General features: G+C 44.8%; 1 protein-coding gene across 4 annotated transcripts in view; it reads right to left on the reverse strand.

Moving 5' to 3' along the window:
- Positions 1 to 2479: 2479 nt before the first annotated feature.
- FXYD6 (FXYD domain containing ion transport regulator 6) overlaps positions 2480 to 15661 on the reverse strand; it is a 36376-nt gene continuing 23194 nt past the window's right edge. For 3 of the 4 annotated variants that reach the window (XM_053593399.1, XM_053593400.1, XM_053593401.1), the window contains exons 2-8: positions 8452 to 8514; positions 7812 to 7850; positions 7608 to 7682; positions 6945 to 6981; positions 6168 to 6217; positions 5643 to 5693; positions 2480 to 3740 (exon numbers count right to left, since the gene is read on the reverse strand). In XM_053593399.1, coding sequence (XP_053449374.1) covers positions 5665 to 5693; positions 6168 to 6217; positions 6945 to 6981; positions 7608 to 7682; positions 7812 to 7850; positions 8452 to 8512 — 291 coding nt within the window. In that variant the 5' untranslated portion in view covers positions 8513 to 8514 and the 3' untranslated portion in view covers positions 2480 to 3740; positions 5643 to 5664. The remainder of the gene's footprint in view (positions 3741 to 5642; positions 5694 to 6167; positions 6218 to 6944; positions 6982 to 7607; positions 7683 to 7811; positions 7851 to 8451; positions 8515 to 15661) is intronic. The other variant, XM_053593402.1, reaches the window with a different exon arrangement.

The raw sequence follows: 15661 nt of genomic DNA on the forward strand, positions 1-15661 counted from the left end.
CAACCTGGCATCCCCCTCACCCACTCTTCTCCCCTCCATGCTGCTTGCACACTGCCTCTGACTCTCTTCCAAAAACAATTTGGCAAGTTCCGATCTACAATCTGCAAAAACCCCAGAGTGGGGAGGGCGGCAACACCTGGGGACCCAGAAGGTAGACTGACGAACCTATTTTTATAGTGGCATTAAGGAACATAAACACCCCCGTGCAAAGAGACTTGAAAATCTTTGCAATAGAATTCCTGGGGGCGAGTGGGGGGAGTTGGGAGGCAAAACATGTAGACCTGAGGTCATTGAGACCAGGAGACTTGGCATGACCTTCTCAGAAATGGCATGGCAAGGCAGCGTTCCTATTCAACCAAGCTACATTGCCGCATTAAATCAAATCACAAATATAAACGTCAGGTGCCTAGAAGCTGAGTAGACAGACAGACACTGCCTAGCCCTTCAGGAGCATTGTGAGTTCCCAACAAGTAGATTTAGGTGAAGTCCTTAGCCCTGCAAGTGCTCAATAAATGTCAGTTGCTGGTATTTTTTTTTTTTAATTACTGCTATTTTGATGACCAGTTTCTTTGGCTGTTCTTTATGTATCCTGTTTCCAGACCATTTGCTTCCCACAAGAGCCTCCTTGGGGCACAGCTAGCTGATGCCTGAAGAGACTGTCATGTTCCAGACATGGTTTTGTGAGCCTCGGCCTTCTCCAGAGGCCAGGCCACAAGCGATAGAACACTGTGGACAGACAGCCTCAGGTCAGTTCCTAGCAACACCTCCCAGCTGTGTCACTAGGCCTGGTCACAACTGTATGGGAGAAAATCTGTAAAATGGGAACATCTACCCTCGTGCAGAATAAAAGTGGGTTACCAGGAGGAAAACTAAGTGGGGCTTAGGCTTGGGTAAAATAGGGATAATCATTTTATACCATGCTAGAGATGTAACTATCACAACTATCACTCCCTGTTATTAACAGTTATTATGAGAAAAATCAGAACCTCCCCACTGGACCACCTTAAACTTAACTTGAAGTTTAATGCTTTCTGTTTAGTAATGTGTGGGGAAGCTCAATCCTTTGTGTGCCTCGGGCCTCTAAGGGTCTTAACTGGCCATGCTTTAAACCTGTCATAGGCCTATGAATACCCTGAGACCTGAGTGTCCCTGAACGGTGATCATTACCTTACTTACCAGGTTTAAGCGTGACCATGAACACTAGGTTGATATTTTGAACTTGATCTCAACTATAAAGCTGGAGCCTTTTCAAAGACTGGAGGAACCAAAGCCAGAACCAGTGCACCAGAGGGGGCCAGATAGGGTGTGGCTGGACCAGAAGGGTCAATTAGATGCCCTGTCCTTGTGGTTCTAAGACTCTGAACAACATGCAGAGGCAGACTGTATGAGGATTTCTCTGGAGACCCTACGATGTTCTAGGCATTCTGATAGAACAGGCGGGTGACTGCTCATGGGCAACCTCTGAGCAGCTGTTTGTTTAGCCAACAGTACATCTAAAAAACTGAGTTGGAACGTCTTTGGGAGGACACTTTAGGTGACTCCAGGCCCCTATGCCCCGGTTATTGTTACTATAGCCGATTCACAAATGGACAGCATCTGCCTCTCCCCTACAGTTTAGAACCCAAGTATAAAGCATGAAGTGTGAATGTAAAGGCAAGAACCAAGTGTGACCAGCTAAGAAAAAGTAAGGGACTCATTCAACCTAAAGTCCAGGGAGGCCTCACAAAAGAGGGGGGATATGATTGAGATTAAGATGTTTCTTGTTTCTAGGCAACGGCTGGGCTAAGGGTGAGAGCTTTGAACATAACCCATGTAACCCACTCACGTGTCTCCTTTTCAAGTCGTTAGGTAGTGCCAGAACTGACCAAAGATGGCCGGGCTCGGTGGCTCACGCCTATAATCCCAGCACTTGGGAGGCTAAAGCAGGTGGATTGGCTGAGCGTATGGGTTCAAGACCAGCCCGAGCAAGAGCCAGACCCTCATCTCTAAAACAAAATAAAAATAGCAGGGCGTTGTGGTGGGTGCCTGTAGTCCCAGCTACTTGGGAGGCTGAGGTGAAAGAATCACTTGAGCCCAAGAGTTTGAGGTTGCTGTGAGCTATGATGCCACAGCACTCTACCAAGGGTGACAAAGTAAGACTCTGTCTCAAAAAAAAAAAAAGAACTGCCCAAAGAGAAAGGAGAGAACCTTTTACTCCAGGCCAGTGACCATTGTGACTCCTGTTTTCTTTCCAAGACAATGCAAAATATACAGGTCCTGCTGTGAGATGCAGCTGTCTGCCCAGTGATGGAGGGGGAGGGAGGAGGAAGAGCAGAGGGGAGGGAGGAGGGTCCAAGGTGAAAGAGGGGAGGGGAATGGAGGGAGGAGGTGACTGTAAAAGCAGCTGAAATAACACTTCCCTTCCTCCCTTTGTCCCTTTAAGTGCCACAGGCCCTACAAATACTCAAGTGCTTTTACAGAAAGGAAAACACCTCAGTGCCCCTAGGAAACAAATGATAGTTTATTCCTTGTTTCTGTTGAGAGGATGGATCACGATACATAGAACAGCAGCCTGGTCACAGCAGCACGGTGTGTTTAGTTTCCAGGGGAACATGGAGGACAGGAAAGGCGGGATCAGGTTCAAGTTCCCATTCTCATTATGACCTTGGACCTCTTATGGTTCCCTCTGGGGCAGGGCAGTGCTGCAGGGCTGTGGGAGCCCCTGGGTCTCTAACCTCCCTTCTGCACTGCTCTGATTACTGACAGGCAGAGCGATGGATGCAGGGGTGGTCTCTGTGCCTGACCAGGGGTCTCCCATGCCAACCCCAGCAGAGTAGGAATCCCTCAGCCAGTGTCTGCTAGAGACCAACTTCAGGGATAAGAGTCTGAGTCCAGGTGAGCTGGGCTACAGACTGAAGTCTTGGAACCAGGGAAGGTCAAGGGAGAAGGGTTCCAGAGCCCATGGGGTTATTGCTGCGAAGATATGAAAGGGGAGTGTTCCCCAGGGGCAGAGTATTAGCCTTGGGCCTGGAATTCTGGGTGCTCTGCAAAGGGTCAGGGCAGATGGGGACTCCCCAGAGAAAAGCCCTGGGAGGTGAATGAATGACCTGGGAGGTGAATGAATGACCACAGAAGGGTGTAGCCCGCCTGAGGCAACACTGGGCTCACCTACTCCTTGCTTTTTATCCCCAATTGCTAAGAGACCTTCAGAACAGATGGGGTCAAATGGAAATGAGGTTCTTGTAAAGAAGAGAAGAAAGTCTGTGAAGAATGATAGTGAAAATGATGTAAACCTTCCCAGGTCCCAAGACCACTGGAGACTTCTGCCCATGCTCTCACCCTATACTCAACCATAAATCTGGACAAGGGGCTGGTCTGGCAGTGGGAGCTGATGGAGGGCCACAGCGAGCAGGGAGCCGATGGTGATGAGGCTCATCTCCCGCCCAGGGAAGAGAGTCTACAGTTCACTAACACAATTATCATCCACGAACGAGCAGCCACAAAGACCACAGTTGGCAACACACACACACAGAGACACGTCACAGGAGATGGACGGGGCTGTAGGCTGCAGTGGGCGGGGGCAAGTGTTAGTCACATCATTAAGTTGAAGAATGGTGTTAGAGGGCGTGGGGCAAGGCCTGGGGGGACACGCAAGTTCTTGGCTTCTCCTGGGGAAAGGTCTGTTGCTGAAGTGGCCGGTTTTCTTAAGCATCAACATTTGCAACGGAAGGTTCAAGCAGCTGCCTTCAGGTTCCAGGAGGCTGAAGAAGGGGAGAATTTAAGTTAAAACAGAACTGTGGCTCCTTTCAGGGAACCTTACCTGCTCCTCATTCCCCTTGAGCACAGCCCCCTTGGCCACCTAAAATCCTGGGATGACAGCCCTCCTAACCCCACGTTCCCAGTGAAGCCAGGAGGACGAGGCAGAGGCACAGAGAAAGGAGAAGGCCCAGGAAGGAGGTGGCCCTTCAGGGAAGGGTTCTCCCAGGCGGGCTGGGCCCTGGCAGACATGAAAAGGAAATTATTAAACCCAGGACACCCCGACAATTGCTCGCAGTCTTGAAACGTAGGAGAACAGGGCTTTAGAGAAAGACCTAGTTTGAAAAAAAAAGAAAAGAAAAAGAAAGAAAAGACATTTCCCCTGGAGGCTGCCCCCTTGGAGCATCCCCATCCCACCCCCAAAGATCCTCAGCCTGACCTCCCAGCTGAGAGGAAGAGGACAGAACACCAAGCTCCCGGGGAAGGACCCTGCCTCTCACATTGGGATCTTCAGCCACCTCACACTGAAGCCACTGCCACCCTCAAGATCCCTATCCAGAAGAGGGGAGGAAAGAGCCGGGCTCTGCCTACCCCGGGGCTGTTAGGAGGATGCAGAAGCCCTCAGGACAGAATCAGGTGCTACACAGGTGCACCATGTTACTATGATCACAGCAAAAGCTGGTGCACCAGGCACTTTATCATCCAGAAATCTCCTTTAACTTACGATTTAGGATCAAGTTATATCCCTGTCTATTAGGACTTATTTGTATGGGGGGGAAGGCAGTAGGGAGCTGATAAAAGACTGGGTTTTCCCTTAGTATATTCCAGGGCATGTCATAGAGTGAGACAGACAGGACACCGGGGAGTAATGAAAATGGCAATGGACAGCCATGAAGACATGAGTTCAAGGTCAAGTCCATCACTAATCATCCATAAGGCTATGCCCTCTGACCCCTTCATCTATGGAGTGGGCTAAACCCCACCCATCTTAATTCTGGTGCAAGTTTGTGCGTGTGATAGCACTTTAAAAACAATAAAGCAGGCCAGGGTTCAGTGGTTCACACCTGTAATCCTAGCACTCTGGAAGGCCAAGGTGGGTGGATTGCTTGAGCTCAAGACCACCCTGAGGAAGAGCAAGACCCTATCTCTACTGAAAATAGAAAACCTAAGTGGGTATGGTGACAGGTGCCTGTAGTTCGCTACCACCTAGCTGGCCCAGCTACCAACCTAGCTACTTGGGAGGCTGAGGCAAGAGGATCCCTTGAGCCCAACAATTTGAGGTTGCTGTGAGCTATGACCACAGGGCACTCTACCCAGGACAAGAGTGAGACTCTGTCTCAAACAAAACAAAACAGTAAAGCATACCGGTTTCTACTCTCTTGTGTCCCCTCCAATGAACAATGGAAATGGACACCAATGCCCCTGATTGTTGAGAACTGCTAACACTGGTTTGGGGACGGGAGTGTCATATGCTATTCATCTTATTTTGGGGGGAGGGCTGAAAAGTTTCATAATTACATGTTTTAGAAAAAAGTGGCCCTACAGTACTTTCTTAATCACCCCTGAAAGCCATTATCTTTATTCTACTTTGATACCAGGATTTCACTACCCCTAATACTCCCCATGTGGCAGCTGGGTGGTGCCCTATGAACCTTACCACAGGGCTTTGTGGAAAGCCTACTTCCTGATGTTTACATGTTCGTGCAAGGAACACCTTGGGTGTTTTTGGTCCTGGTTCACTTCATTGCCCCGTTCAGACTCCTGAAAGGCTTCTCAGAGTGGGACTTATACAAAAAGCTGTGGCCACTGCAAAAGCTGGCCCGATACTTCACGCCTGACACCCCTGCCCAGACCTTGATGAAGACAGTGACGATGACAGGGAAAGATCCAGGCACAGAGCACCTCACCTTCCCACCTGAGGGCTGCACTTCAGTTCTCTGCTTTCTGGGGCTCTGTTGCTGGAAAGAAAACCAGAACAGATTGTAATGAAAGGATCCCTCACCCCAGGGGGCCACCCCCTGCTGCAGCAGGCCTGTGCCTGACTCTGGGGGAACAAAGAGGTGACACACATAGGAATTCGAATCAGGACCCAGGTGGAAATCTCTGCCCTGCTGCACTGCTGGATACAGGAACCTGGGCGTGCTCCTTACACCCTTGGAATGCCCTGGTTGTAAAACGTGGGCAGTGATGCCTCTCTCATGGGGCTGTGGGCACATGACGCAAAGCAGACGCTCTGTAAGTAACAGCTGTCACCAGTAGTGGCCTTTTGGTGGAAGGTAGGGACAGAGGCCCTGGAGACCCCTCTCCTGGCTCCCTGGGAGCAGGCCTGGCTACTCCAGGGAGGCCCCGGGCACCTGGCAACAGTCCCTCCCTGGGCCACATAAGGAGCCTCTCCCAGTTTTCTGTCTGGGCAGGTGGTCAGGGACAGTTACCATTTGCAGTGATGAGGTTCTCCACTGGGGCTTCCTCATCTCCTGGAGCCCTGCAAGAGGAAGAGACAAACACACGGCCCCATCAGGGGTCTCCAGGGCAAACCCAGAGATTACGCCACTCACCTTGCTGGGACAGGGCCGCCTGGGATGTCTCCTCCAGATGGGGTGGAGGGAGACATCAGGACTGAAGGGCCAGAATTAGAGGGAATTTACAGGCATGATCTATGTCAGCCCGGAAAAGAACTAAGACCCAGGAAGCAATGACCTTGGGCCACCTGGGGGTTTGAGTGTGCCCTGCCACAGACTTTGGACTTCTGAGTAGATTAATGGGATGTGACCTTTATGTGGGGGTAGAAAAGGAATCCAAGTGTCTACTCAGCTCAAAGAGCTCCATGAGCAGGTGACAAGTGGGGACAGTGTCACAAGTCCTATAGAGAGGACATGGGCCTCAAGGGAAACCAGGAAGCCCTCTTCTTCTCTTCTCCCCAGCTCAGCTGATTCAACAGCCTCCAGACAAGGTTCCAGCACCTGCTTGCCCACCTCCCCTCCTCCCATATATATCAGAAGAAGCAGGATGGGCTAAACTCTCAAAGTTTTGACCCCTCTTTGCCCCAGGATGCTTGGCAACTTTCAAACTTCTTTTCCTACCCCCTCAACATACACATTGTTTCTGGGACAAGAGTCTAGGAGAGTACCTATTTGGGGTCACACACACCAGGGGCCCCTCCCCGTCCCTCGGATTATCCCCCCAGATATCTGCTGCCTTGGCATCCTTACCGGGGCTTCTGATTGAAACTGCACTTGCACCTGCGACCTGAAAGGTAAAGAAACCATCCCAGGTCATGCTCCCAACATAAGCTCAAAGACATGTTCCCAGCTGGGCCATGCAGGGCTGCCCAGAGTCCATGCCAGTCATGGGACTATGTAAGTGGCACCACTAGACCTGGCAGTGCATTGCTCACTTGCACACCTGTATGCAGTAGCCCTAGGTTGGGGGAGGAGCCTTCTAAAGCAAAGGTAGGCACATTCTAACAGCTCGGATGGCTATCCCACCATAAAAGCACAGCAGGCTTGGTGCTGACCAGGCTCACCCGGGAAAGACAAACGCAGACGCACTTGTCTTGGAGCATACTCAAGCAGCACCTGTCACCTATCTCCCGACTGTCCTGCCCATGCCCTACGGACACAGCACTGGAAGACCACCCGCCCCTTCTTTTCTATGCTTGTTGTCATGCGGCATTTTCTTTGAATTCACTTCCATTTGACTAAACATTTATTACGCTCCCAGCACCATAGTGGTTCCTGAGAATAACAGAAGACAGTTTCCTGCCATTTCCAGGAAAGGGAATGACCAGGCTCTCACACTGTCCAACCTAGCAGACTGCCTAGCAGACTCAGTCTTTGCCCTTATAGGGAGAACACAGGAACAAAAAGACTTACTTAGGATAAGGAGGATCCCAACAGAAAAGAGGACCACAGCAAACACCAATCCACCAATCCTCAGCGTCTGGTAGTCTGGTGAAGGAACCAAGGGTGACATGCAAGAAGGGCCAGGGCCAGGGCGATAGTGTCCGTCCCTTCCCCAGACAGGCCTGCACTCCCCCGCCCCCTGCCCCCTGCCCCCAGGCTTGCCCCACTGCTCACCATAATGAAAAGGGTCCATTTCATTCTCCTGCTCAGCTGCTGCAAAAAGAAACTGATATGGTCAAGAGGAAGAGAGAGCTACACATCCTGGCCCCCAAAATATGTTACTTTGCCTCACAGACCTCAGTGCCCACAAAGGGAACTCCTGGGAAGCAGGGCCCATGAATAACTGGAGATAACTGGAGATGCAGGGGAGGGTAGGCCTACCACTTAGGGTCAACCAGAAGCCTAGCAGAAGTAGGGCACAGAGCCCCAGTGAGGTTCTGTGTCAAATCCACATTTATTGCCCCCTATGATTCTTACACCATCCCCCCCAAAGCAGGGTCTACTCTCCTCTTTGACAGATAGGGAAACTAAGGACACACGACCTGCATAGGGCCAGAGGCAGTGCTTATGGTCTAGTGACTGATGTGCAGGTCTGAGTCCCAGGGTCTAGGCCAAAAGTCCACGGGGGCCGATGGGGTTGAAGAGCCCAAAAGCAGACCCTGCTAGACCCTTGTTGGGACAGATGGGCAGGCTGGATCGGAGTCTGTGAAAAACCTGACAGCTTCCAAACCCTAATGTCCTAAAAGACCAGAACCTTCCGCCAGAAAGGGGTGTGCAAGGACTTGTCACAGCCGGGCCCCAGGAGGGTACTTACCACTGGCCAGGACCATGGGGGCCAGCAGGCTGCACAGAAAGATCAGTACCACCTCCATCATGTCTGAGGACAGAGGGAAGAAAATGATTCTTTGGGTAGGAGGACCCCTGACTCCAACCATCAGCCCGACCAAGGCTGAGTCAAACCCCCAGGTCTACTCAGGACTCGCCACTTGGGGAGAGTTCACACAAACTAAGCAGAAGCAGATGAAGACATTCATTAGACTCTGAGAGGAGGCTGTGCATGCATTAATTCAATTAACACAGTGGAATCAGTACAATTAGCAGGCATGGTGACCAGCCCGCGTTGCAGACCAAGAACTCAAAGCTTAAATAGGTTAACTGACACTCACCAGAGTGGGTAGCAGGATCTAGAACTTAACCTCGCAAAGTAGCTCCAGTGCCAGGCTGTCTCTGGGCCGAAGCCATATAATCATAAAGACTTCAGAAGTGATCTCATCTATGTCCTTCTCTCCAGGCCATCCCATGCGGCCACCTCTAGTTCATTAAGACATCTGGGACTTCCTTGCTGGTTCCCACAGCCAACCCTTCTTCAGAAATTTCAGATTAAATGCAACAAGTAAGCTAACGCCTTCCTTATCTTGCCAGCCAGGTGAGCAGTGAGACTTGCTGTTTCCTAGACTCACTAAGGTAAACCTGAAAATGCTGACCCCTCTCTAAGGTGCCTCTCACATCCCACTTCTAAAATGCCCCGGTCAACTCTTCTCAAGGGCTTCAGAATCCTCCAGAAAGGTGGTTTGTTTAAACAAAAGGAGTTTGGTCTCTGAGCATCAGTACTCCAGCCTCCCCTTGCCCACAGGATACTGAGTCCTCTGCTCAGGAGTTCACCAAGTCCAGGCCTTTGGGGTGGGTGGCCCCAGGGTGGGCTATCTGGGCAGAGGCAATGCCAGGTGGTCCCATCCACAGGTGATTTCAATGGCATCACACATGCCTCACTCCTGGGCTTAAAGAAGTGTGGTAAAGGACGGCGCCTGTGGCTCAGTGAGCAGGGTGCCGGCCCCATATGCCGAGGGTGGCAGGTTCAAACCCAGCCCCGGCCAAACTGCAACAAAAAAATAGCTGGGCGTTGTGGCGGGCACCTGTAGTCCCAGCTACTCGGGAGGCTGAGGCAGGAGAATCGCCTAAGCCAAGGAGTTGGAGGTTGCTGTGAGCCGTGTGATGCCACGGCACTCTACCGAGGGCAATAAAGTGAAACTCTGTCTCTACAAAAAAAAAAAAAAAAAGAAGAAGTGTGGTAAAGAGCCAGGGAGAAGGCAAAGGAAACAGAGCCAGGCAAGCCCAAGAATGTTTGCTCTTGTCCACGTGGGATGAGAACGGTAGTGGCCCAAACCCTGGACATTTGTCTAGCGGCTAGGACCACGATTGCTCTGAACATGGTCACCCCCTACTTTCCCTGGGTCTGGAGCGAGCAGCCTAGCTGCACTTCACCTCTCGGCCACCAGGGATCAGAACAACTACATCCAGAGCCCTGCCAAGGCCCAGGCCTGGGACTCCAGTAAGACAATTCTAAAAGTCTTTATCAAAGGGCAGAATTTGGCTTTTAATGCTATCTCATTTCATATTTGTATTTCTTCTAAAGTAGACATTATATTTCATATGTATAAAAATATATGTAGCACACATGTATAATACAGCACAATATTAACAGAAACACCCATCACCAAGTAACTTAGGAACTAGGGCTTTGCAAACACTGTAGCATTTACCTATATTTTTCTCCAACTCTTTCCCTTGGCTCTCCCCCAGAGGTCATGGGTATCCTGAATATATGTATTCTTAATCATTCCTTTGATTTTTTTTTAATTGCTAATCAACAGGTATAAAATTTCAGTTATGCAAGATGAGTAAGTTCTAGAGAGCAGCTATACGATATTGTACCCAGAGTTAACAATACTGTATTAGACACCTAAAAATATGTTAAGAGGGCAGATTCCACAATAAGATAAAATTCACCATCCATGAAATGTACCATTTTAGAGTGTAAAGTTCAATGATTTTTAGCATATTCACAAGGTTGTACAACTATCATCACCATCTAGTTCCAGAAATTTTCATCATCCCCCAAAGAAACCCTGTACTCATTAGCAGTCCCTCCCCATTCACTGCCCCTTCCCCCAGACTCTGACAACCATTACTCTACTTTCTGTCTCAGTGGGTTGGCCCACTCTTCACATTTCATATAAATGGAATCGTAAAATAGGTGAACTTTATGGCTTTCAACTTGGCATAATGTTGTCAAGGTTCATTTATGTTATACCACGTATTACTACTATTTTATTCCTTTTTGTGGCTCAGTAATATTCCACTGTACAGACACCTTGTTCTTCTTTTCCAAAATACTTTAACATATGTATATAAATAATACATTGTTTAATGTAGCTTGTTTGAGCTTTATAATTTAATTATATCATCTTGTGCAGTCTTCTAGGACTTGATTTTTTGTTGAATATTATGCTTCTGAGATTCACTCATATCATTATATATAGCTATAGTTCATTCATTTTCCATGAATATTCCATGTAATAGTCCATGGTGCTAGTAAATTATCATGTATTAATCCATTGGTCTTTTTTCCTCCCAATTTTGTGGTATTCTGACTAGTGTAGTTGTGAATATTTTTGTGTATGTTTCCCAGGGCATGCATGCAAGAATTCCAAGGTCACTGTTTTTCAGTTCTTTTGACCACCACTCTCACGGGAAACGTATTTTACACTGCAGCCCAGTACAAACACATATATATTCATGTACACCAGAAACATTACAAAACTATGAATAAAGTACTCTATTTTCTATTCTACATTATTTCCTTTAAAAAAAAAAAAATGAGTAGGCTCCTTAATGGATCCCATTCTGCAGTTTGAAAAATAGTGTTCTAGAAATAAGCCTAGGAGTAAAATAGTTCATTGGGTTGTATGGTATGCAAATTGTTACCTGTACACAATAATTGGTTTTCCAAATTGGCCATCTCCATTAGAATATCCAGTTATATGTGACTGTTTTCATTAACTCTACATCCTATCAGTACTTGATATTGTCAAATATCTTAATTTTTGCCAATCTTGAGTATAAAATACGGTCTTAATTTGATTATTTTGTAATGGAGTTGGGCTTCTTTGTTTTTGTTATTCCTGTTTCTGCATTAATAATGTGTTTTTCATGTCTTTTGCCCATTTTTCAAATGGGTTGAACTTACTGTTATTATTAATTTCTTATTCTGGATACTATATCTTTGTCATTAGGTATGTAAATATCTCTTTCCAATTAATGGCTTGTCATTTCACTTTCTAAAATTGTCAATTGATAAACATTTTTTAATTCTAACATAATTGAAGGCAATGACTTTTGTGTCTTAAGATATTCTTTCTTACCCTGAAGTCACAAAGAATTTTTTTCTAAAAAACGTAAAGTTTTATCTTTTACAGTTAGATCTTTTTCCATCCACAATTGATGTTTGTGTAAGGCCTGAGGTAGGAATCCAAGTTTTACTTTTTCACATCCTGATCACCAGTTGTCCTGGACCCAGTGGCTGACCGCCCCCCAGCCGTGCCCCACAATGTGCTCTGCCACTTTGTCTATATCTGGTTTATCCTTAGATGTGTCTGTTTCTAGACGTTTAATATATCTGCATTAAAATCACAGAGTCAATTACTACAACTTTATGATAATCTCATGTGGTGCAAACTCCCATCTTCTTTTCCTCTTCTTCCTTTAGGAATGTCTTCACTATTCTTTTTTTTTTTTTTCTTTCATATATAAATTTTAGAATCAGCTTGTCCAATTCATATCAAATGGTCAGGACTTTTATGAAAACTGCAATGGATCTATCTATAGAACAGCTTAGGGAGAACTGACATATTTTTGATCTTGAGTCTCTTATCTATAAATAAATCTTTTCATTTGTTTAGGTTCTTTTCAGTAAAGTTTCATAAATGCTCTAATATAGGTCTTGCACATCTTCTGTCAGATTTATTCCTAAATACCTCAGGATTTTTATTGCTATTTTAAATAGGACCATGTATTTTCTAAGTTTTGCTATAAAGAAAAAAGCAATTGAACTTAAATAATCTTGTTGATTCTCTTATTAGGTCTAATAATGTACCTATAGATGCCTTTGGGTTTTCTCTGTTGACATATGATCTATAGATGATACATTGTGGTTTCTTTTTTCCAGTTTTCACACTATTTCTTTCTTGTCTTTGTGCCCAAGCTAGGAATTCCAGTAAAATGCAGAATAGAAACAATGATGAAAACATACCAGGCATATGCAACACTCACACGCACAGTCTTATTACTGACTTTAAAGAGAGTTTTAGTATTTTGAAAGTTCCCCTCTAATCCTGTTTTACACTAATTATGAATGAATTTTCTATATCTATGGTTTTTTCCTTTATTCTATCAATGAAGTAAATTATATGTATGGATTACCAGATGTTAAAATCATCCTTACATTTCTGGGATGAAACAATATAATATCTTTTTAATAAACACATAGATTTAGTTTGCCAATATAGTAGAACTGTAAGCTGACCACCCAAGGGCCTATAACAAACTGGTCAACATACAGAGGTGGTCAACATTAAGGAATTAGGCCTCGTGTACTTTTACATACATGTGGTGTATGTCTGGTCTATGAAATTAGGTCAACTTTAGGAGGTCGTCAATGTAGAAGGTCGTCAACTATGGAGGTTCGACTGTATTTTGTTTAGGATTTTTGCACCTATGAGATAGAGCTGTAATGTTTGTTTTATTATATTGACCTTGTCTGGTAGGGTTGTATTGGCCTCACAGAACAAATACTTGCTCCTTTGCTATTCTCTGAAAGAGAGTCTGCAAAAGATTAGAATAATCTGATCTTGGAATGTTTGGTAGCACTAAACTGTAAAATCATCTGCGCTTTTTAGTTTCATAGTAGGAAGATTTTAAATTCAATTAATTGTTATGGCATTTTCCAGATATCTATTTGTCCTTTAATACATTTTGTGAGTTATAATTTTATAGGACTTTGCCTTCTCATGCTTTCAAATTTATTGCTATAAAGTTGTTCATAGTATTTTCTTATTGTGATTTTAATTTCTGTTGGATCTGTAGTTATGTCCATTTTTTTCATTGCTAACATTACTTATGACAGCTCCCTTTCACGTTATCAGTCTCACCAGAAGCTTACCTATTTTATTAGTTTTACCAAAGAAACAACTCTTGGTTTTGTTTATTTTCTTCGTTGTCTGTTTTAAAATTTTTTTTAATTCTGCCCTTATACATTCTTTGGGTTTATTCTATTGTTCTTTTCCTCTCGTTTGTCTTCTTATATTTTTATTAGTTCTTATTAATGAACTAGAAAACCTAGTTCATTAATATTTATTTTTTATTTTTATTTTTTTTTTCAGTTTTTAGCTGGAGCTGGGTTTGAATCCACTACCTCCTACTCAGGTGCCCTACTCCTTGGAACCACAGGCACCACCCGGCTTTTGTTTTCTAATACAAGCATTTAAGACTAAAGTTCTGGGGAAGGGCCTGTGGCTCGAAGGGGTAGGGCATGGGCCCCATATGCTGGAGGTGGTGGGTTCAAACCCAGCCCCCAGCCAGAAATTGCAGGGAAAAAAAGACTACAGTTCTAAGTCCTACTTTTACTCCATCATAGAAGCTCTGAAGTGTGGTTTTTGATTATTGTTTAGTTCTTATTACTTCAAGTTTCCATTATAATTTCTTACCTTACCTATGTATTATTAAGAAGTGTGTTGTTTCAATGTCCAAGTGTACAGTGATTTTTAATTTGCTTTTGTTATTGACTTCTAACTTAAGTGCACCATGGTCAGAGAACATGGTCTGGATGATATAGGGATGCCTTGAAATGCATTTAGATTCATTTTATGACCTAGTATGTGGTCAGTTACTAAAAAATTATATTCCGTGTATGCTTAGAAGATGTAAATTCCTTCATTGTTGGGAAGAAAATTCTATAGGCCATTAAATTATATTATTTATGGTATTGTTTAAATTTCTGTATTTTTTCAGGTTTTTTGACTGATTAAAATTAAAATTGGCACTTTAAAAATCTATCACCATAAGAAAGGAATTGTAAATTTATCCTTGTGTTCTTTACGATATTCTAACAGAAGGTTTAAAATTGTTATAACACATTGTCCTTTCAGTTGCATCTTTTAGGACTGTTTGGCAATCCTTTCCGTCTTAAATGCTATCTTACCTTCTACCGTTTTGTGTCTTTATGTGTTGTGTTTATCTTATAAACAGCAAAAAGCCAGATTTTTGAAAAAAATTCAACCTGATAGTTTCTATTAATTGTCATATGTATTCTGTTTAATTTATTCCATTTATTGTGACTATTACATATTCGGTCTGATCCTGACATCAGTTTCCCCCTGCTTTTCTTGTACTTATTTCTTGCTGTTGTCCTATTTATTTATTTATGAAACCAAGTCTTACTCTGTTGCCCTGAATGCCGTGGCATCATAGCTCACAGCAACCTCAAACTCATGGGCTCAAGTGATCCTATTGCCTCAGCCTCCCAAGTAGCTGGAACTACAGATGCCTGCCACAACGCCTGGCTATTTTTTTTTTTAAAGAGAAGGAGTCTCACTCTTGCTCAGGCTGATCTCAAGTTCAAGCAATCCCCCCACCTCAGTCTCCCAGAGTGCTAGGATTACAGGTGTGAGCCATTGCACTGGCCTGACTTGCCTTTTTAAATAATTGACTATTTTTTTCTTACTCCCTTTCTCCATCTACTGGTTTAGACATTATACAAGCTATTCCTAATTATTAAGTAGTTATCTTTAGAATCTTACCAAGTGTATTCAACTTAACAATAACTGAAAAAGTTTAAAGTTAATAACCATAATGGTTATTAGGCCCAATATTTTCCTTGCAAATATAAAAATACAAATCTCTCCCTTCCTGGTATAGATGCGATTATTGTACAATATTTCAGTCCTGTCTTTTTATTAATGCTGTACCAATAGATTCTAGTATTTGTACTTCACAGAAACAATGTGTGTTTAGATTTACCCAGGTGTGCCATGACCCTTAATATTCAGATCCTTGTATAGTCCCCTCCCACACTGCATTAGGGTTAGTCTCTGTGACCAAATAAAACATGTCAGAAATAACGTATGTCACATCCAATATTATGTTATGGAAGGTACCATAGCTTTCTTCTCTCTCTGTCTCTGCTTGTC

This window comes from Nycticebus coucang, chromosome 6, assembly GCF_027406575.1.
Source record: "Nycticebus coucang isolate mNycCou1 chromosome 6, mNycCou1.pri, whole genome shotgun sequence".
Classification (NCBI taxonomy): Eukaryota; Metazoa; Chordata; class Mammalia; order Primates; family Lorisidae; genus Nycticebus; species Nycticebus coucang.